We start from the raw sequence: 24401 nt of genomic DNA on the forward strand, positions 1-24401 counted from the left end.
TTGTAATAAGCAATTCTGCAAAAAAGAAAAGAGAAAAAAAATCTGACAGTAAGGATGCCAGAAAAAAAACATTGAAAACTATGATATACTGTAATGTTGTGTATATAATTAACTGAAGCCACACACTGTAAAAGAACAAATTACTGTTTGTAAAAATACAGATTTTTGACATGATGTAATTTACAATTTTGTCCTTTATTTATTTACTTATTTATTTACTTTGTTTTATTTTATTTTACAGTAAACATGTAAATTAATTTATCCCTGAACTAATTAGATATAATCTACAATTTAACTCAACAGGGAAAATCTGTAAAATAACAGGAAATTCGAAAAACTTTCATGACTTTCTTTGCTGTATTCCAGCAGTTATTTACAAACCACAAGACACACATAAAAAGCAGTAAAAAACATCGATATCAACAATTTCAGAGACGTGAACAATTCATATTTAAGCTTAAAAAATTTATTATCTTATAAATGTTAATAACGATAAGAGGAAGACGATGGATGGATGGATGGATGGATGGATGGATGGATGGATGGATGGATGGATGGATGGATGGATGGATGGATGGATGGATGGATGGATGGATGGATGGATCACAAAATTTCGTGATCTGTGAATTTATCGTCATATATCCACCAATAACAGTACAATTACCACGGTCAGAGCAGAGGTACTCTCAGGCTGTAATCTATCAGTGAACCGTGGGGGCAGCAGAGAGCACCGAGGCCTCCAGTCTGCCGGAAATTCAACACAAGAAGAAGAAAAAGAAAAACACAAGAAGAAGAAGAGGCTTATTGAACCTCGTGAAGCGGGAACTGACAGGTCGCCGCCATGGAATGGTAAAATATCTAAGTTTATATTATTTAAACTTTAACCAACTCTTCCACCTCTGCGTGTTCATTTCTGTGCGTGGACTACGGTTCTGTTCGTTAGCTTGTTATTTAGCCAGCTAGCCTGCTTCAGGTGGCTGCACTCTGCTAGCTGGAGCTAACCGTGCTAATCCTGCTAACGTTCCCGTTCGTAATCAATGCAGATGCTAACCGGCTAATTAGCGGCTAGTATAGTGTTGATATGTTTCAGTAGAGCAGCTGAAAATGTCATTCGGTGTCAGTAATAGAAGCTAAGCTACAATATGTAAAAATTATTGACCAAACTAAGATGAAATTAAACGTTGTCAACTCTTAAAAGCATAAATACTAGTGTTTGTTAAATGTTAGCTAGCAGCATCAGTAAAGGTGGTACTCAGGTAAAGTGACAGGTAGGTCACCGTTATTTATATATCAAACTCTAAAACACCACCAAAGTGCATTCAATTAGAGAACTACGATTAAAATGTACATAACAATTGTAAATGTCAAAGTTAAGACCCTACAATATTATGTAGATTTACTCCAGTTAATTAACTATCACAGTTGAGAGCTTACAGTATCATTAAAAACACAAATTACAAGTCCTTTGTCGTGTTGTAACCCATAATGGCAAATGATATTTTATTTGTTAATTATATAACATTAAATCTATGAAGTATTAAAGCTTTGAAATAGATGCATGGTCGTGAAAAGTGCAATTATACCTCTGAATTAAGGGTTGAATTATGTTTTTTTTTTCTTTTTGAGGCCTGATATCAGTTTTTAGCAATCTAATTGGCTGATAAAAAGTTAAAAATAAAAATCTCGGTGCCATAATTCTGACAACACAAACTCCAACACTTTACTGACATGAATTTGTTTATATATGTTTAGTACATGTTTAAAAAATAGAGAAGATTTTAACAGTTATCCATCACTGTTGACTGGTTGTCAGATTAATAGTGGCACATATTTATATTTATTTATTTATTTATTATCAACAGCAGTGCACAAAAGCAGACGCATGGCGAATATCAGATTTGATAATCAACTGACCGATATCTTAAACTTTTTTTGTGAAGAAGAAGGTTTTGTCAAGCAATAATAAATTAATTAATGCCAACAATTTGGATGTTAGATTGATCTGTTTGAGGGATCTTGTGTCTGTTAAAACTTGATTTAAAAGTTGTTTGATCTGCACCAAAGGCAGCTGTGAAAAAAGTCATAAATTGCAGCCCTCTATGCTTTCACTACCAGATACGTTTGTTTTCCTGCAGGGGTCTGAGCGATCTTCCGTCTCCGGTGGTTCGAGATGACGAGGTGACGGTCGCTGCCCGCCGGAGGAGGAAGAAGGTGGCCTGTATCCTCAGACTAAAATACTGTGTGTTACTGTGTGAGAGGTTTGCCCAGATTGGTTTTAGTGAAAGGTTATAAAGAAACAAGGCTTCAGCTCTGGCAGCATGTAAAAAGCAGAAAATATAAAACATCTGGAATAGCATCAGAAGCAGAGGTTAATGGAGGGAGATTTTTGGAAAAGAACTGAATGAACTTTAACTATTTGTAGGTGTCTGTAGGTGTATTTTTTTCACATATTTAAATTAATACAGGGTTTCTGCAGTGCATTAAAAAGCATTAATAATCATTAAATTGATTTTGCGAAAATTAAGGCCTTAAATGGTATTAAAAATTATTAAATTTGATTCTCAGTGGCATTAAAAATTCTTTCTGCAGTTTTCAAGGAAATATTTGACAATAATTATATAGTAATCTGTAATTATAGACTGCTAATCGTCAGATATGTGCATCTGCATAAACATGCCAAAGCATTGTGATAGTTGTTCCAGCTGGTTGGGTACAGTTGCCAAAACCTGCATGTTTTTAACCCTCGTGTCGTCCTGCGGGTCACAACTGACCCGTTTTAAAGTTACAAAATGTGGGAAAAAAAAAATATTTTCACAGTGAAACTTCTAATGTCCACATTTTCAACATTTTTGGAAAATTTTTGAACTTTTTTTGGTGGAAAAAAGAAATGCTAAAAAAATGTTTCTTAAGAACATTCACAAAAAATTCAACCAAAATCCAGTGAAATTCACTGGATTTTGGTTGATTTTATGTGAATGTTCTTTTAAAAAAATTAGTTTAACTGATATAAATGTTATCACTTTAGATATTTTTAGGATTTTTTTGAAAAATTTTTAATAATTTTTTGAAAATATTTACAAGAATTTTCTTGCCAAATTTGGGGGATATTATTTTTAAAAAAAAAACTTTTCAGGAATTATTGGAATTTTCTTCCTGAAGGTTTTGCAAATTTTCAGAAATTTGGGGAATTTTTTTTTTGCTGAATTTTTGGATTTTTTTTCAGACAAGGAAACAATATTTTTTGGTGCCCGTAAATGAAGACAACAGGAGGATTAAAGTGGCTGGCAGGCTGGACTAGGAGGAGGAGAGCTGGGAAATGGGGAAATGGAAATTCCAGCAAAACTGTACAGAAAACGTGGATTTCAGAGAATGACTGCAGCCTGTAGGTGGTATGGGGTGGTTTCTGGATTCAGAAATAGTGAAATGTAGGGACAGTTTTCATATAAAAATTATCTTTTACAAAAAAAAAAACAAACCCGTGTAATTTGTTGAATTCACGGTCGTGGCATTAACATTTTTACAGTATAGCATTAAAATGGTATTAAAAAGCATTAAATTTGACTGGCTGATTTCTGCAGAAACCCTACAATAAACACCAGAACTATCAGTATTGTTGTATTTCTGACCGTCCATCTCAGTCCCGTCACCCGGCAGCCCCGTCGCTTCCTCGGTAACTCCTGCTCGATCCCTGCTGAGGAACACTCCTGCTTCGCTGTACAGACAGGCCGGTAAGACTTCTAATCCAAGCTGAGCATTGATTATCCTCGAATATTAAAGATATTTGGTTAAATCCTCGTGTCTGTTTCTCTCTCAGTGACTCCCAGAGTTCCAGATGTTTCCTCCATTTTGGCTTCTGGAGGTCGAACGCCTCGATACACCCACACGCCAAGAAACGCCATCGGCAGTCTGGTGAGAGACGAACACAAGTGCTGTACACACTAGTTAATGGCTGGTTTTGAGCTGATGGAATAATTATTTGTTCATGATGAGGAGTCCTAATCAGTATTAGACAAGTCTCAGATCATTAAGGCTTTAGGAAAAATTCTGCCCGACCATCTCTGATTTGCATCAGATTTCTATAGCATAAAATATGGATATTTATGAAGGTATTTGTGAAATTTTTTACTGAATATATGAAATTCTTTCCAAGATGAGTTAAAATATGTAAAAAAAAAATTACAGTTTAAAAAAGTATTTGATATCAGCCTGAAATCGAACAGATACAGTTTTTATTATCTGTAGTAAATGTTAAAAAACCAGAGACGGTCGAGCAGAAGTGTGAAACGATATAAAAATGACATTTCAAGACAATTAAATGAGCCAATTTCATAGAAAACCATAAGAAAAAGTAGAAAAGTAAAAGTTACAGTGGAGTTTAGAAGAAAGAGACGAGCAGATACGGATATTTGTTAATTTTTTGCATAATATGTATTTGTAGTATCTGTAGTGAATGTTAAAAAAAGTTTCAATCAAACCAGAGAAGGTGAACAGAAGACTTCTGCTGCACACTTTAACAACTAGACGATATAAAAATGACATTTCAGCACAATTAAATTAGTTAATTGCATAGAAAACAACCAGAAAAGGTAGGAAAATAAAAGTCACAGTAGAGTTTTGGAGAAAGAGGCGAGCAAAAAGTCTCCAGCCTTGATTTTAAAGAAGCAAAGGTTGCAGCAAACCTGCAGTATCTGGGAGTTTGTTCCAGATATTCAAGGAGTCAAGGTTCTTTATTGTCGTGCCGGCACACATATTCATATGACGTGGAAATAAGTACTGGGGTCCCGGTTGGAAGAAATAAATAAAGACAAATACGGGACATTACAAGCAAATAAAGAAAAATAAGGGAAATTACGAACAACAAACCCCAGAAAAATCTAAATAAAGACATGCACTGCTTTCTATAAACCTGCCAATTGAATGCGATAATGTAAAATTAATTGTTCTGGTTCAGTACTTTTTGTGTCATTTGCAACAAATTCAGCAAAATAGTGACATAAAACGTGAGAAATAATCTGCGATTACCTTGAATTGATTATTTGCTGTTAAATGATGTAGAATCTGGATGACAGTGACTGGACCACCAGCATGTTCACGTCTCCTGTCTCTGGTTTGGAAAACACCAGCTTCTTCAGAGACGACACCACCAACCTGAGCTCCGCCCTGCTGAAGGAGGACGACCCAGGAGACGCCGGTGAGCGAAACAAACGCCTCTCCGTTAATCTGTGGTGTTGGCTTGCAGCGCTCCAATTAAAACTGTTGTTTCTGATGTTTTTCAGCCGCTACCAGTCTTTTCCCAGAGTTCCTCACGTCCTTCCTGAAACATTCTTCCTCTGCGGTGTTCGAGCTGCTGGAGGATTATCAGACGCTCTGCCAGGACAAGGTCGGCTTACTGGACATTTTTAAAAATGAGACATGTAGAAAGAAGTGATTTAGATGAAATATCACAACTTTATGCCGAGATTTAGTTGTTTTTCTTGACAGAAGCACATGTATTACAAGCTGAAAATCCAATATCTTTTAAAAATTTTTCTGGCTATGATAAATAATGACATTTTCACAGTTTTTTTTAAAAGATAATATCTCTTATAAATCAAGTTAAATTATAATTTTTCTTAATTTTCTTAATTCTTATCCTCGTGGTGTTGACTGAAACCTGTTTGAGGGCCATGAAAATTTTTCCTATCCACAAAAAACATGATCGGAATCTGTGTGTTTTGGTGTTTAGTTCAGTTTGAAGGGTCAGGCTAGCTGTTTCCATCTGTTTTCAGTGTCTGTGCTAAGCTACGCTAAGCAACTCCTGACTGTAGCTTCATATTAAGTGGACAGACATTAGAGTTGTATCAACCTTCGAAGCTAAATTCTCAGAGAGGAGGAGAATATTTCCCATAATGCTGAACTGTTTCTGCAAGCACAAATCTGCATGTCAAAGGAATAGCACTTGCTTAGCATAACTTACATAAAGACTGGATATCAGGGTAAGTTTTAGCCTGGTTCTGGTTCTCACACCTGCCTGGTTTCTCTCCGTCATGATCCTAAAGGTGGACGTTCTGCAGTCGGTGGTCCTCAGAGCAGGTCAGAACAGTAAAACAGCAGGAGTTCGTTGGTTGCTGCAGCAGGAAAACTGCTCCTGGAGACTCATTGCGTCTTTATACAGGTACCTGTCTGACTAAAACACTTCCTTTTTTTTGTAAAAATCTTTATTTAATAAAACGATGCAGTACAGTGCAACACAATACAATGTCAAGACAATCGCCAGGGAGCTACAAACATTAAGGGGCAGCACCTCAGAACATTACGCTACACAAATATATTAAAAAGAGCACACAGATCAAGAGTCTTAATGGCTTTCATATTTGTGGAATGTCTATAGTTTTAATATATTGTTTGACTTCATTATCAAAGACAGAAAGAAGTGGTTTCTGATTAGTTTGTTGACATTTGTGGATATGCCATTTGGCTAAATATATAATAAGATTAATTGTATTTATTTATTTTGGCAGATGGATAGTCAGTGAAACCAAACAATATATGTTCAAAGCACAAGGAAAATGTGATTCAATACAAGTAGAAATCAATTTGCAAATATCTTCCCATAATTAGGTAGAGAAGGGGCAAGACCAAAATAAATGAAATACGTCTTCAGGATGTCCTTCACAGAAAGAGCAAATCTATGTCTCTTTTGAATCGCTGTAAAAAGACTTTTGATGGGTAAAATGTGAATTATTTTAAAAGATACTTCTTTTACTTTATTATTTATCATACATTTAGCTGGCAGGTTCCACGTCTTTCTCCAGTTAAGCTTATTAATAAAGGTGTTCCAATAAGACACCACATATGGGACTGACACGACATCTTTCTGAAATAATGAGCGTATACCACGATTACTATTGTTGTTGAGGAGAAACTAATTTGACTAATTACAAGTTTGGTTGGATTAGTGGGTAATAATGTTGGATTCTGTCCTGCTGTACTTTTAAATAGCTTAATTACTCCTTTAGGGATTGCATTTATAACAATATTGAATTCATTAATAGGGATTATGATAACGTATTTTAAAATTAATTCTTTATGTCATTAATGACCCAATGAACCAAGAGTATGTTGTGAGTAAACCAGAAAGGGTAAAATAAGGATTTGTTTCTGTGTATGATGTCTTTATTGTTCCATATGTAGTATCTATGTGGGGAAAAATGATGTTTGTAGATTAATGACCAAGAGCGAAGCATCTGTTGACTGAAACACTTCCTGTCTGGTTCTGCAGGGATCGGGTCCAGTTGGCGCTGGAAGATGACATGATGACAGACATGGTGGTGAGAAACTTTACTGAGACTTCAGGCTGCTGACAGCCAACGTTCAAACACACTAAACTCAAACGCTCAAGAAATGAGCTGTAAACTCAGCCTTGAAATAGTTGTGAGCTTATTTACACATCAACAGTTAACAAAGCAACATTATCATTCAGTTGGAGTCGGGTTTATGTCCACTAGATGAATATACGCCCAACATTCACCCTCTTTTAGCTCCATGTTTGTCTGCGCCACCTCCTGAGGGAATTATCTGGCTCTGTAGATGCTAAATGCTCCACTCTGTTCACTTGGTAGTTTGTAGCTGTGTGTATTTGCTGTATGCTGTGGCTTTTCTTTTTTTTTTTTTAGAGCCTTTAGTCTGAAAATAACTGCATGTTTCAGCCAAAAGTTGTACCAAGATAGCCTAACAGTAAACTGAAACTTACGATGAGGGATTGTTTTCACATCAGCTGTGTTTCATTTTAAGTCAAGAGAATTTTAGTTGAACTTTGGAAATGCTGCAAAAAAAGTGAATTAGGCTTGTTTTCATTAACACTTCTGGAGCAAATAAACTACACTGGGTAGTGTTGTTAGAAGGTGGCAGTATTAGTGACTCATTAATAAATGGGGTGACTTTTCACAAACAGCTGATGAATTCTGTCCCTGTGCAAAGCTGTTTTCCTCAGAGATTAGCTCGACGTTGAGGAAGTCATTTGAAACGGCTCCCAGTGAGGAGTGTTGTTGAGAAAAGACATTTTGGCTCTTATCAAATCCTCGACAATCAGGTTAACAGACAGAGCACCAGCTTCTCTACCCAGATTAAAGTGTGTATGACTAGAATAAAGTGCCTTTTATTGTCATTGCACAGCTGTACAATAAGATGCACAAAGAATAAAAGTGCAAGATATAAAAACAAGAAAAACCCTCAGAGAGCTCAGTACTCTGCAAGGCTGCTCAGTTGATGTATCATTTCCGAAGGAAGAAATTTTGAAAAAATTCGTGGCAGAAATCATGACAACATAGAATGTGTCCATTTAATATAGATGTACCCACAAACAACATGACTTTGCACTGAACACAGGCATGTGTTCTGCATGTGTACTTTATGTACGGATACCGAATCACGTGACATAAATATGTAGCGGGCGGCGGGAATTGATGGGATTCAGAAACACCCCCACAATTTAATCAATTGTTCCTTGGATCATTTCTGATGGATAAGTCCTGATAAGTCCTCAGTGGTGGATTTGTAGTAGGATCACAATCATGTGATCATCAGCAGGCAGCTGATGTAGTGTTCACTTGTCATGGTTACAGTGAAGCTGTGCCGCTGTCTGGCAATGATACAGAAATCTTTAACACATCAGTGGATGCAGACTATAAGCTGCATCACTGCCGAAATCTAATCACTTGGTCCTTGTGTCATTTCAGACCTTCCCTGAAAATTTCATCCAAATCTGTTTTTGAGTTATGTTGCTAACAGACAGACAGACAGACAAATGTACACCGATTGTCACATAACTCCGCCGTTCTTTGGCGGAGTAATAAACGGATGAAGAGACCCAAAAGCTCACATAGAATAGTAGAATAAATGAACTAGTAGTAGCATAAATGTAGAGTTTCCATCAGAATAATCTTAATGCACTTAGTCGTGTTGTTATATAATTACACTTCACTGCTACTTTCATATCTTAAGATGCACATTAAACAGTCCTCACAAATAAAAACACAAACGTGAATCAGATGCTTCTGGAAGCTGTTGAGATGAAGTTGTGTTTGTTTTTGTCTGCAGGTTCCCAGTGAGAGCGAGAAGGTTGTTGTGGAGCAGCTTTTCCAGAGAGATGCAGTCATACGACAAAGTCAGGTAAGTCTCTGACCGACTGGTGGTTCAGTGTTTTACAGATGTTTTACTGATGTTTTACAGATGTTCACCATCAGCCTCGTGGACTTGAGATCCAAGATGGCTGCTTACCTACTAATCTTACTTCCTGTTAGAGCCTTTGTAGTGAAACCGGTTTGTTTTTGTCGTCTGTTGTGTTGCAGTTGGTCGTTGATTGGCTGGAGAGCATCGCCAAGGACCAGATCGGAGACTTTTCTGACAACATCGAGTACTATGCTAAAAACGTGTGCTGGTGAGTTTCCATCTGTGTGTTTTCGGCTCTAAAACCTCCGTCGTCGTGTGTTCGGATCATCAGAGGTGTGTTTTTTTGTGTTTGTTTTTCAGGGAGAACACCCTCCACACTCTGAAGATGAGGAGGAAGAGCGGCGGCACCTTCACCGTCCCTCTGGTCACTGAACTGGTGAGGCCTGTTACCATGGAAACAAACACTTCCTCATGCGTTGTGCGTTCAGTTATGTAAACTTTGTGTCTTCAGGACCCAGACGCTCCTTTCAGACAACAGCGCCCCCTAGCGGACCTGGACAGGGAGGACGACGCCCGGCTGCTGAAGAACCTGTTCACCCTGATCAGAGCCGGGATGACCGAGGAGGTACCGATCAATAAATCAGACTTATTGATTACAATACAGCGGCTTTGATGAGTTTAGATACACTTTATTGAATCCTTATTGAGGAAATTCACATTTAAAGCAGCAGGATAAAAAAGAAGCCTAAAAAAGTAGGATAAAGATGACAATAAAGATAACACACTGCACTTTTCACATGCAGATATATGATTTGAGATTGTACTTGAATTATCGGATGCACATAAAAGTTATGAAGCTCTGCTATTGCACTTCAAGAGATATAAATACAGTGGTGGAAAAAAGTTCTGGACACCCATAAAATTTTACATGATCTCAAATATTATCATGAAATATTCGTGGAAAAATCTTTTTTTAAACTTTATTTTTCCTATTTTTTATTACAAACACACTTGTACATAACACAAACAACAAGGTCAGGGAGTCACAACTTAGGAAAAAATAAAACAGATACATACATTCATCCTCATTTGTCTACCCATGTGCACACAGCCTATCGATCTGTCTGTGTATACGTCTGCTTAGGCGGATTAAAGCAGATAGAGTTTTTAAAGTTATTGGGTTAAGAAAAGGGTCCATTTTTCCCAGTATCCTTCCCTTATGTCCTTTTGCAGCCTCAGATTATAAGTGATGTGCTCCATATGATGTAACTGATTCACAGTATTTATAAAGGTGTCCACAGACGGCTGTGTTCTTGAAGCCAGCATCTTGTGATAGCTTTCTTGCTGGCAGCCTTAAAGATCTTTAGTAGATATGTGTCATTCTTGTTTAGATCCCCTGGGGGAAGTCCGAGGTATAGTGTGGGGAAAGACATATTAACCTCAAAGCCAAGTGCTTTGGAGATTGTTTTGGACACTTCCTCCCAAAATAATTGGATAAGGGGACAAGACGAGAATATCTGGGCGTGGGCCACCATTATTCTACCGCACCTCCAGCATGGCAGTGGGGTCTTCATTTGTCTGGATTTTTGTTTAGGGGTTATGAAAAAGCGAATAATGTTCTTCCAACAGAAGTCTCTCCATGTTAGTGAGTTTGTGGAGGAGATTTGTGTTTCCCATATTGTGTTCCACATTTCCTCTGTTATCTCTATTTTCATCTCTTTGGAAAAGTCTTTTTTGTGTTTCAAAGTTGTGGCTGCATTAGACAGACACAAACAAATACAAATGATGTTTTTTTTTGTTTGTTTACAAGAAAAACTAAGAAAACTAAATTGTACCAAAATGACCCAATAGTCAAAATTTCTTATTTTTATGGAACCAATCAATTTTAAGTTTTAATGTTTTTTTAGGATTTGTTTGATATTATGGCTGTGACTGTACTAAAAGACCTAAGAGTGATTCTTAATGCAATATGTATGGGGTGTCCGAAAACGCCATCCTGCAGATGATTATTTTAATTGTCGATAAATCTGTCGAATGTTTTTGTTTCAATCGATTAGTTGTTTGATCTATAAAATGTCAGAAAATGTGTGTTTCCTAAAGCTCCAACATGACAAATGCCTTCTTTTGTGCAAAGATGTTCAGTTTGTTGTCAATATTCACATTTAACAAGCTGAAATGAACAATTTTTCATATTTTTCTCTTTAAAAAATTACTCAGACTAGTTAATCAGCTGTTGGAACAGTTGGCGATTAAACAGCGGATTGATTTATCGTCGCAGCTCGTCGATCCTCAGCTGTTTTTGTGTCGTTTTCAGGCTCAGCGGTTGTGTAAACGCTGTGGTCAGGCCTGGAGAGCAGCGACTCTGGAAGGCTGGAAGCTCTACCACGATCCCAACATGACCTCAGGTAACCTCGATGTCGTCTCGCTCTGCCAAACCGTGCTGTAGGACATTATGGTCTGGCTGCAGTGTATTATCAGTCTGCTGTCAGGGGGAAAAGACTCTGGATTGTCATCTTGAGTGAGGGATGTGGCTTTGATGTTTCCTCAGAATAGTGTCGGGTGGAATATTTGCAGCAAGAAGACGAACACTGATTTAAATGTCCAAAGTCTAGCAGGACTGCTTCAAAAACTTTTAAATTTCAGCCTTTAGGTTGCTGCTAAGAGGTTGTATTTGTTGTTTCCTGTAGTAAAGTGGATTCTGTACACATTAAAATGCAGATAGTCGAAAAAGAAGAGGAAAAAACTGGTTAAAATGTGAAACCAATGGCAGGATTAGAACTTTCTTTGGCCTAGAAAACAGCCGAGAGTTTCATTTTTTGTTATTTACCAAACACACAACGTTACTTTTAATCGAGTTTGAGTGAATTTGAAGGCACAGTTGTCGACGTAGTAGGTGGTTATCCTTTAGACGACTAAAATAACAAAATCTCCCCTGTCGTGAGGCTCGTGCTGCGAAGTGAGATTAGCGTGTTAGCAGGTATGTTGAGCTGGAAGTCAGAGTTTTCAGTCTCATGAAGGAGTCTCTCTTTAACCTGCTAGATCTCCATGGTAACTGATGCTGTGGAGCTAGATCTCCATGGTAACTGATGCTGCGGAGCTAGATCTCCATGGTAACTTATGCCGTGGAGCTAGAGCTCCATGGTAACTGATGCCGTGGAGCTAGATCTCCATGGTAACTGATGCCGTGGAGCTAGATCACCGTGGTAACTGATGCCGTGGAGCTAGATCACCATGGTTACTGATGCTGTGGCGCTAGATCACCGTGGTAACTGATGCTGCGGAGCTAGATCTCCATGGTAACTGATGCCGTGGAGCTAGATCTCCATGGTAACTGATGCCGTGGAGCTAGATCTCCATGGTAACTGATGCCGTGGAGCTAGATCACCGTGGTAACTGATGCCGTGGAGCTAGATCACCATGGTTACTGATGCTGTGGCGCTAGATCACCGTGGTAACTGATGCCGTGGAGCTAGATCACCATGGTAACTGATGCCGTGGAGCTAGATCACCATGGTAACTGATGCCGTGGAGCTAGATCACCATGGTTACTGATGCCGTGGAGCTAGATCACCATGGTTACTGATGCTGTGGAGCTAGATCACCATGGTTACTGATGCCGTGGAGCTAGATCACCATGGTTACTGATGCCGTGAAGCTAACCCGGTCCGGTCCGGTTCTGTTCAGTAATTTAAATCCCATTCAGAGCAGCTTACTGCAGAAGGAGCTACTTGTCCTTCTTTTTTAATTCTTTGTTTTACTTTTGCACTGGTAATAACGTGTTCAGGTCGTCTTTTCGTCTCTTTCTGGTGAACGCAGTTTGGCGGAACCGTATTCCAGAACACCAGGATAAAGTTATTAGGGTGATGCACTAAAAAAAAGTTGGTAGTTTCAAAGTAAATAAAGCAGAACATCAGTGTTTTTGTCGTCTCTCTGCAGGCAGTATAGAGCTGCAGCCCGTTGAAGGAAACCCACACAGAGGAATCTGGAAGGCCTGCTGCTGGAGGATGGCTGAGGAGGTAAAACACAGGAAACATGACCTTACACTCAGCAAAACTTCAAAAATAAAAGCATTAAAGCATCGTATTTACTGCTTTGTGTGTTTTAGGAGCAGCTAAACAGATATGAGAGAGCGATCTACGCCAGCCTCAGCGGGAACCTCAAACCGGTAATGAAATGAGTTTATGTTTACTAGTTTGTGTAGTTTTAGGATAAGAAATCAGCCGAGTGACAAGAATATGAATACACAACATAAAAAAACAGCATTAAAGGTTTAATTTCATTCAGTATTAATAATTATTAATCATTTTAAGGACTTATTTTTAATGTCGACCAGCAGGAAAAGGGTTTGTTTTGAATTATTCTGATTTTAACTGCCTGTTTTTTAAGGTAATGTTTAAGGTCATATTTTCAATGTGAACACAACAATTACAAGCACACAAATTAATTTAAACACATGAATAAAGATAAAACACTTATTTCACACTGAGATGCACTAAAGAAGGAAAGAAACCAAAACCTGGAGGTGCACAGAGGGAGTTTAATGTCTTTAAGAATATTTTTAAAAGTGTTCATGTGTCTTATCAAGTACTTTTTAACACAATTTTCTCCACCCAAAATGATACTTTTCTCTTGAAGTACTTACAGTTTTAAGGGTTTGTTTCATCCAAATAGTACTTTAAAACACACAAGTTATTGTTTTAAAGGTTTATTCTACCCAAAATAATACTTTTCTCTTCAAGTACTTAAAGTTTTATGGGTTTATTCGCCCTAAATAATACTTATCAACACACAAATTATGTTTTTTCAGATTTATTCAAACAAAAATGCTACTTTTCTGTTCAAGTACTTACAGTTTCAAAGATTTATTTCATCCAAATAGTGCTTTAAAACACAAGTTGTAATTATAAAGATTTATTTAACCCAAAATACTACTTTTCTGTTGAAGTAATTCCAGTTAAAAATCCAGTGATTTTTTATTGTGATAAATGCTGAAATTTTGGCTGTTTTAGATTTTTTTTAAGATGTTTTGGGTTTCAGAGGGGGGAAAAAAAAAAGCTTGTTGTCTCTGTTTTTAACGTCTAAATGTGTTCAGTTTGACTTGTTATTAGAGAAATAGACACATAAATCAGTTTGTAAATTTGTGTTTCAGCTCCTGGCGGTGTGTGAGTCGTGGGAGGACTGTGTTTGGGCGTATTTCAGAGTGATGGTCGACTCGCTGGTTGAAAAGGATCTGATGTCATCGGGGATGGCGCACCAGGAAGTGGAGACGCTGCCTCGGGAATACCTGGAGGCCAAGTACGACCCCATTTAAACCTTAGCTTCACACTGTTTCTTCAAGTGAAACAGTCGTAGAAACACTGATTTTATCGTTAAACCTGAGAGTCAAAACACCTGATTGATCTCTAAACGTGTTTCTGTCCGTCTCCCTCCTCAGCTGGACGATGGAAAAAGTGTTTGAGGAGCTTCAAGCTGCAGAATCGAAGGTGAAACTGATCGAATGTGACCGATAAATATTGAAGTCAGATGACTGAACCCAGAATATATGAATATTTTTCTGTTTTCAGAGAGTTTTGGAGGAGACTAAAGAACATTATCACGTCATCCAGAAGTTCATCATCCTGGGAGATCTGGACGGTAAGACTGCCTCATTTCAGACTCTCAGAAAAACACAGGCAATGTTATTTTATTGTTTGGTATTGTTTTTGTCACCTCTGATAGTCTACCATTATGTCTCGCTCAGGTCTGTTGGAAGAGTTTTCTGATTGGCTGACGGCCTCTAAGCCCCTCCCCTCCCACCTGCTGCGCTTCATGACTCACCTTGTGCTGTTCTTCAGATCTCTGGGTTTGGCACTAAAGGTAAAATTCACAGACTAAAAGCTTCTGATTATAAATTTTGCAAAAAAAATTAAAAAACCTATGTCAATGCATACAGCTGTTTTTTCTAAGTGCCCACTTGTGTTACCAGGACTGGAAAATGATGGTGACTATAGATCCTGTAGATATTTTACGACTTGCTTTATAAACGCTGCCTGCAGTTCATCCAAAAGTCTGAATTTCTGTTCCATGACTGTTGGTCACAGCTGAGTCAATCATGGCATCAAGTTTGTACAGAATTTTTTTATTTTTTGCAGGATCTGCTTAGATCAAGAGGTTTATTTTTGGTAACGAAGTATATAAGACTAAAGTTTGATGAAATGCGATTTTAAACAGTTGTCTGACAGAACCTCGTATCACAGATGATTCATTGGAAGACCAGCAGGAAGTAGAAAAACTGATCGTTTTTCTTTTCACAGCTTCTGGCTCTGACAAAAGGTGTAATTTCGGCAATTTTGTAGAATATAGAAACTTGGATTATACTAATAAAAAGAGACATTATTTTATTTAAAATGACAAAAAAAGTCCAATATACCAATAAATAAACAAATATGATTTAAAAAAAATATTTTATATATTAATTAATTTAGAGAACCTTGGATTGTAGTAATAAAATGAGAAATTACAGTTTTTTAAATTACAAACGAAAAAAATAAATCCAATGTATCAATAAATAAATAAAAATGATAAATATTATTTCTTTCTTATATTAATTAATTTATAAAAACTTGGATTGTACTAATAAAAAGAAATTACTGTTATTTAAAATGACAAAGATTAAAAAAAATGAATCCAATGTACAATAAATAGATATGATAAATGTTTTTACATTTTATTTTATATATTAATTAATTTTATAATAACTCAGAATGTAGAAACAAGAAGAAACATTAGTGTTATATAAAATGACAAAAAAAATAGAAAATAAATCCATTGTACCAATAAATAAAACATTCTTATAAATATTTAATTTTATATATTAATTCATTTATAAAAACTTGGAATGTAGTAATAAAAAGAAATTACTGTTATGTAAAATGACTAAAATAAAAATAAATCCAGTGCACCAATAGTTAAATCAATATGATAAATATTTTTGCATTTTATTTACTGTATTAATTAATGTGTGAAAACTCAGAATGTAGTAATAAACAAAGAAGTTACTGTTTTTGAAAATGACGACATTTAAAAATAAATCCAATGGACCAGTAAATAAATAAATATGCTAAATATTTTTAATTTTTATTATTTTATCATATATTACATATATTTATGTTATTGTTGTTATTATTTTTATTTTAAAATTTAATATCTGATGTACTTCTGGTGTCTTTAATGCCATGGACATTATATGTCGTCATGTCTGCAGAATTTTGGTATCGACTTATGTGTGAAGAATTTTTTTCTCTGACCGCCCAGAGATGAAACCACTGGCTTCACATCTTATCTTGCAGTTGCTGCTCATTGCTTTTCAGATTCATAGATTCAATTAATGTTTTTTTAAAAGTCATTTAAACTTTGACTTTTTTGTGTCTTGATGTTACTCATGAGGTTTCGATGTTGTTTGGGGCACGTTTTTTCAGATTTGAGTGTTTTATTCGGGCAGATTTCTGAATATTTCATGTTAATGTCTTCCAGGAGGAGGTTTGTGTTGACGTGCTGAAGTCCTACGTTTCCCTCCTGATCCGGGATCAGCAGACCGACCTCGTGGCGAGTTACGTCGGTCAGCTCCCAGCTGAGGTCGCCACGGCTCAATACGCCGCTTTCTTAGAGGCCGTCACCCAGCCGGAGCTCCGCCCACACTGCCTGCAGCTCGCCACGGAGGCCGGTTAGTTGGAAAACTGAGGCCAGTGAGACAACAAATATTATTATGAACAGAAATCTGAATATTTTGCTTTCATTATTTTAGGTCTGGATGTTTCTGCAATAACAAAGCTGGTGGTGGAGACCGTTAGAGAAGGAGACGACACAGAGTTCACACATCACAGCCAGACGCTGGAGACGACAACTAACAAGGTAGAAACCAAACAGCTTTTACTTCTTAGAAAAAGAACCTTTTTCTGCTATCCGATCAAAGTCATTTAGTATTTAACATCCACTGATAACTCACAATTTTCCTTGATGTCACACACTTCAGGTATTGTAGCTCTGGTGCAGTACCTGATTGTTCCACCAGGTGTCGCCTTTTTATTAATGACAAGGAGGTTTGTCTGTGTTGGCTAGCAGAGAGTTTATCTAACAGGCACCATGACAAAGACTTCTGTGATGCTTAATGACCTCGTCAGTTTAACCTAGTCGGGATCAGTTCAGACATTTTGTTTTTCAACTGTGCACCTCAAAGTTGTGATGTTTTTATCCTCTGAATAACTGGAGACACAAAAGATTGTTTAGAACTCTGCCAAGGAATGTGGCAGAGTTCTAAACAATCGGCGTCTGTCTGTCTGTCTGTCTGTCTGTCTGTCTGTCTGCAACGTTACTCAAAAACAGACTAACAGATTTGGATGAAATTTTCAGAGAAGGTCAGAAATGACACAAGGACCAAGTGTTTAGATTTTGGCAGTGATGCAGCTTATAGTCTGGATCCACGGATTTGTGAAAGATTTCTGTATCATTGCCAGATAACAGCACGACGTCTCTGTAACCATGACAACAAGTGAACACTACGTCAGCTGCCTGCTGACGATCACATGATTGTGATCCTACTACAAATTCACTGCTGGAGACTTATTGAGACTTATCCATCGGAAATGATCCAAGGGGCAACTGATTAAATTGTGGGGGTGTTTCTGAGTCCCATCAATTCCCGCCGCCCGCTACATATTTAGGTCACGTGATTCGGTATCCGTACATAAAGTACACATGTATAACACAGGCCTGTGCTCAGTGCAACGTCATTTTGTTTGTGGGTACATCTATATTAAATGGATGTGATTTGTGATCATCAATAACTAATAAACAAATGCTGCTTTTCTGACAATGCCATATGGGGAATGAACAGCGTTGGAGGAGTACTGCGCTGTTTTATTTTGTCGTCTTTTTATGCTAGATTAGCGTTTCTTTTTTACTGACAAATTAGTAAGGATGTTTTTTGTTGTTAAAGAAGAAACGCTAATCTGATGGAGACATAAAAAAAATGTGAAAGATGCTAATTATTGCCTTTTTTATTTGTTGACTAAACCAAAAGCTCGAACATTGAACTCTTAATGATGGGTCTAAATCAGCACAGACGTGTTGATTGAACCTTGTGGATTTACTGCGATGCTATTTTTCTTCAGGAGGACCAGACGAAGATCGACATCATCGACTGGCTGCTGTTTGATCCGACACATCGAGCCGAAGCCCTGAAACAGTCCAACGCCATCATGAGGAAGTTTCTGGGTACCTTTGTGTTTTATTTACTTGTTTATTTAGTATTTCCTCTCAGAAATGAAGATTAAAATGACAGTTTTTGTGCTTTTTCTTCCAGCTCTGCAGAAACACGACGCAGCCAAAGCTGTGTTTTCTAAAGTTCCTGAGGATTCGATGAGGGAGATCTACTGCCAGTGGTCGGGCGTTGGTCAGACGACACCTTTACCTGCCGAGGACGAGAACGCCATCAGAGAACACCTGTGCATCAGAGCCTACCTGGTCAGTTACTGGTGATAATACCTCTAAATGTTATTATAACCGTGTTAATATTCTAAAATAATCATAAGGGACTCTTAACTGTCAGGTTTGGGTGTTAAATCATGATCTGGTGTCCCGTGAAATATTAAAAAATTAGAAAATAAACCCTTTTTTCCCAGTTTTTCATTGAGAATCACATGTAAAAAAAATGGAAAACGCAGCTCAGTTTTAGTTTGGTTCCAGTTTTAAACCAAAAATTAATGTTTCTGCTGATTGTGAAAGAAAAACCACAGATTAACAGGCTGAAAAGTTAAACCATCAAAATAAAAGTGTGAAAACGTTACTGTCATTAGAATTCCAAGGAAATGAAGTGTATTGAAACCTAAATTCTCCTTCCCTGTAATTGTTTTTAATGTTAAATTAGTCGGTTAATTAAACTTCGAGAAAGGATCTGTTGCCTTCTGCTTCAGAATAAGCTGAAGTTAGCTTGTTTGTGCGATATTATGTAAGTTAATAGTGTGAAATCTGCATTAAAAATAAAGCAAAACATACTGTCATCATCCTTCTTCTTCACAGCCAAATGATTGTAATTATTATTGAAATTAAATAAAAATCAAATACCAAACCTAGAATGAGCTGTTTACACTTTGTTGCATTAGATTCTCATTAATAACACAGAGACAATGGGAAAAATTGATTTAAAATGAAGAAACAACAAAAAAAAAAACACTTTTTTGTTTGTTTTTGGTATTTGATGAGAAAATAAATAACATTTTGATACCCAGACCCTGCAGCGTTGCTTTAATCTGCTCTCAAGAGGATTTATCGGTTTAAAAAGATGATATAGACGTTCTAATCGTACTATTTTATTTGTACTTCCTTTGGACACCGGTAGATGGCGCTCTAATGCATCGACTACATAAAATTTTCAGTTTTTAATCAACTCTGGATGCTGTATCTTGTAAATGTTAGATGGGTTTTCAGAAATCTATTTATTGGTCCTACAGGAAGCCCACGAGGCTTTCACCGATTGGTTCAGCCACAGTAGCTCCGCCCCCCAAAAGCCAGCGCCCGCCCCTGAGGCCAAATTCACTGAGAAGGTGGCCAATGAGATGCGAGAGAAGGAGTACCAGGTACACATGTACTTTTACTTGCAGTTTTAAGGGTTTATTTCATCCAAATAATACTTTAAAACACACAAGTTATGGTTTTAAAGGTTTATTCAACTCAAAATACTACTTTTCTGTTGAAGTGCTTATAGTTTTAAGGGTTTGTTTCATCCAAATAGTACTTTAAAGACTTAATGCAAAATACTACTTTTCCATTCAGGTACTTATAGTTGTAAGGGGTACCTATGGTTTTAAGGGTGTATTCCACCCCAATAGTAGATTCTAACTAACAAATTATAGATTTTAAAGGTTTATTTCATCCAAAATGCTACTTTTCTGTTCAAGTACTTACAGTTTCAAGGGTTCATTTGATCCAACTAGTACTTTAAAACACACAAGTTATGATTTTAAAGGTTTATTCCACCCAAAATACTACTTTATATCTAAGTACCTATGGTTTGATGTGTTTATTCCACCCTAATAGTACTTTCTACCTAACAAATTACGGTTTTAAAGGTTTATTCAACCCAAAATATAACTCCAAAGGACACCTTTAAGTATCCATACAGGTTTATTGGTATAAAAGTCCATGTTCATGTAGTTGCACCTACTTTTCTGTTTGGTTTGGTTCACTTAAATCTTCCTGTGTGGTGTTCTTCAGGCCTCTCTGTCCGCCTGGTCGTGTCGTCTGGACGTTCTGACCGAAGACGTGAAAGAAAGAATCTACAACGTTCTGCTGTTCGTAGACGGAGGCTGGATGGTCGACAACAGACAGGTAGGAGATGTCAACATGAAACACTCACTCTGTATGATGGAACTAGTTGAACATCTAGGATATTTAGGGTCGAAAAGTTGATGAAAATTTGGTTCTAAGTTGATTCAGTGTGAAGCTACAGCGCGCAGCTAGTTAGCTTAGCTTAGCATAAAGACTGGAAGTAGCCGCTAACCTGGATCTGTTCAGAGCAACATAGTTTGTCTGGTGTCTTATTATACACAGAGCTTGTTCAAAAATAAAACATGGAGAAAATAAAATGATTAAATTAAATAAACCAAAAAACAATAGAGACAAGTTGATTAAAATGCACACAAATTTTATAGAATTAAAAAGATTATTTGGGAAAAAAAGCATAAATGCCGCTATAAAGCTAAATATTTGTGCTTAATAATGATAATATTAATAATATAAGTTGTGAGAATTTTGCTTTTATGTACTTAGTAAGGTAAATAACTGGTAACAATATTTAGAATATTTAATAAAAACCTTATTATTGATAATAATAATTATCAATAAGTATTAATAAGTATTAATAGTGTTAATAGTGTTAATATTAATAATGATAATTTAGTTTTTATGTAAATATTAGGATAAATAATTAGTAAGTAACAATAATTTGAATATTTAATATTTATTATTATTGGGATTATTGATAATAGTTAACAATAATAAATATTAATAATGATAATAATAATAATGATTGATCATTTTGCCTTTATATAAATATGAGGATAAATAATTAGTGACAATAATTTGAATATTTAATATTTTTTATTATTGAGATTATTGATAATAATAGTTAACAGTTATAAGTATTAATAATAATAGCGATTGACAATTTTTCTTTTACATAAATATTAGGATAAATCATTTGTAGCAATAATTAGAATATTTGATATTTTTATTATGATTATTGATTATAATACTTAACTATAGGAAGTATTAATAATTGATAATTGTGTTTTGACATAAGCTGAATAGTTAATGATGATAACTATTATTAATATTTTGAAATAGCAATAAAAAAAACATTTGTTAAGCTTTAAAATGTCCCTCTGTTAACTTTTTGAAAATATATTTTGCAAAATCTGGTGCGTCTTTTTCATTAGAAGTTAGTTTTGCTGTAAATTTTTCCAGATAAATTAACAATAAATAAAACAACAACTGAACCTATAAAGAACACGAACAGCAGCTCTGAAACAGTCACAGACTCCTAGTATTGATTAATTGGTGGCTGATTGATTAAACTGGTTTCTGTTTCAGGACTCTGAGCAGGATTCGGATCGCGGCCACCAGATGGCGTCACTGCGTTCTCTCTGTCTGCCTCGACTCAGCTTCCTGCTGCTCAGCGTCCTGCAGAGTTCATCCAGACACCAGGAGGCGCTGCGACTCGCCGACATCGTCTCGTCCGACCAGCACCGACTCTACCAGGTACATCAGAAAGTTCGTACTTTCAGTTCGTAGTACAGCTGCTTATTGAGTGTTTGTGTGGTCTGAGATACGACACTCTTCTAGGACCTTGTTTTCCACCATGACCCATCTACTAATCGGCTGATCGCTAAAATCTGCCCAAATTCCACCAGAATGTAATTTTCTGTAGATTTACTTAAAGTTTTAAAAGCTTCTTCCACCTTAAATAGTACTTTTTGTCAAAGTTTTAGAGGTTGAATCCATCTGAAGAGTAAATTTAAATACTCAGAGTTTTAAAAGTTTATTTTACCCCAAATTATCTTCTAACTAGTTTTAGTTTTAAATGTTTATTCTCCCTTAAATAGTACTTTCTATCACACAAGTTATGCTTTTAACAGTTTATTCCAACCCAAATAGTTTTTATTTAGGTTCTCATAGTTTTAAAGATTTATTCTCCCTTAAATCGTACTTTCTATCACACAAGTTATGCTTTTAATGGTTTATTCAACCCCAAATGCAACTTTCTGTTGATGTACTTGTATTTTTAAATGTTTTCTCCAACCCAAATAGTACTTTTTGTATTGGTTATTCTAGTTTTAAAGGTTTATTCCACCCAAAATTATAAATTTTATCTAAACACTCATAGTTTCAAAGGTTTATTCTACCTCAAATAGTAGCTTTAAACACAGAAATTATGGTTTTAAAAGTTTATTCAGCCACAGATGCAACTTTCTGTCCAAGTACTTGTATTTTTAAAGATTTATTCCACCTAAATAGTACTTTATAACACAAGTTCTGGTTTTAATGGTTTATTCCAACCCAAACAATACTTTTTGTTTAAATACTTTTCATCCAAATAATAATTTTAGACGCACAAGTTACTGTTTTAAAGCTTAATTCCACTTAAAGTACTACTTTTTGTCTAAGTACTCATAGTTTTTAAGGTTTATTTCACCTAAAGATATTTTCTAACTAGGTAATTTTAGTTTTAAAGGATTATTCTACCCAAATATTACTTTGTGTTTAAGTACTTTTCCAAATAGTCCTTTTAAGCACATAAGTCATTGTTTTAAAGATTAATTCCACTTCAAATAGTACTTTTTGTCTAAATACTTACAGTTTTAAAGATTTGTTCTACCTCAAATAGTACTTTCTATCACACAAGTTATGGTTTTTAATGGTTTATTCAACCCAAATAGTACATTCTGTCTAGCAAATTACAGTTTTGAAGGTTCATTCAATCCAAAATTCAACTTTCTGTGATTGAAAAGAGTTGCATGTTGACCAGTTTGTGTAATTAATTAGGTAAAATAATGATGGAATCTAGTCACCAGATCGTAAACAGACATTTAAAAAGATGGAGAGAAGCGACTCATGACTCTTATTTACGGAGCTGTAAATACTTTTTCTGTCCTCCTGAAGACATCAGAATTTACTGCAGTTTAACCATTCAGGGTGATGTTCTTTCAGGTTCTTTTTTCCTTTTGTGCTGTTGATTATGTGCTGGTTCTGTCTCTGCATCAGTTCACAGTTTCTGTTGTTTCTTTTCTCCTTTGTGCCTTCGTCTCTCTACGTTTTCAGGTTTTCTCCAAAGAGGATCTCAGGAGGTTCCTCCAGAAGCTCAGGGAGTCGTCGCTCGCTCTGCTGGACCGAGGCCTCGACCCGCTGGGCTACGAGTTACAGCCGTGAACACAAACTAAAGTCACAGAGCAGCTTTTAAACCGCTGCTCTTTTTCAGAATGCGTTTGTCTCTTTTTTTCTTTTTCAAAATAAAAGCCTGTTATCTGTAGCAGCTTATTGAGTTTTATTTAGTAGATCTGAACAGTCGAGCTGTTATTGCTGCCAGTTCAGATTTTAGGGTTAAAAATGCAAACATCACTTAAAGTAGATAAAACCTCACAGTATCTGATTATTTCCAATTAATGAAATGGTAAAGACTTTACATTTATTGTGAAAAGGATATGTGCAAGTGATATATTTGATAATGCAAAGGATATTGAATTATTAGACTGCAAATTTGTGATTAAATAGTTTCTATCTTTTTAAAGGTAATATTTCATGAGTAAAGATGTCATTCTTTTTGGAAAACAGTTGTAATTTTTCATGAAACAAACATGTTTTGAGGAAATTTTGGGGGAAAAGTGTCGATATTTTGACAAAAAAAAAAAATTTCAGGAGTAAAAGTAGTTTTTTCCCCAAAATACACAAATTCACAGCACATTCCTATTTCCTTATAATGTAACAGCTAATTGTACTGAAACTGCTAACTCAAGGTTAGTTGAGGGAGAAAACCATAATAATCCTCTCTAAGGGACACCTGCACTGGAAAAATGCTCCTGTCAAAACAAGAAAAAAACTTATTTCAAGGAACTTTTACCTTGAAATACGTGAAAAAATCTGCCAATAGAACAAGTGAAAAATGTCAGACGTGTAGTTGTTCTTCCACCTCCAGCTGCCCATTTCCAGCGAGTTCTTCC

At 36.1% G+C, this 24401-nt stretch overlaps 1 protein-coding gene across 1 annotated transcript; it reads left to right on the forward strand.

The window, feature by feature from the left end:
* The first annotated feature begins 718 nt into the window (after positions 1-718).
* On the forward strand, positions 719-23713 carry nup107 (nucleoporin 107). The gene is made up of 27 exons (XM_023296104.3): positions 719-849; positions 2136-2218; positions 3639-3728; positions 3815-3909; positions 5056-5191; positions 5277-5380; positions 6039-6154; positions 7262-7310; positions 9079-9150; positions 9330-9418; positions 9511-9586; positions 9662-9775; positions 11465-11555; positions 13087-13166; positions 13256-13315; positions 14300-14445; positions 14585-14633; positions 14715-14784; positions 14891-15006; positions 16663-16852; positions 16934-17040; positions 18300-18402; positions 18491-18651; positions 19638-19763; positions 20401-20514; positions 21778-21945; positions 23506-23713. The coding sequence occupies exons 1-27, from the start codon at positions 842-844 to the stop codon at positions 23611-23613; spliced, it is 2721 nt and encodes a 906-aa protein (XP_023151872.2). The 5' UTR covers positions 719-841; the 3' UTR covers positions 23614-23713.
* Positions 23714-24401: the final 688 nt, after the last annotated feature.

Source organism: Amphiprion ocellaris, chromosome 21, assembly GCF_022539595.1.
Source record: "Amphiprion ocellaris isolate individual 3 ecotype Okinawa chromosome 21, ASM2253959v1, whole genome shotgun sequence".
Taxonomy (NCBI): domain Eukaryota; kingdom Metazoa; phylum Chordata; class Actinopteri; family Pomacentridae; genus Amphiprion; species Amphiprion ocellaris.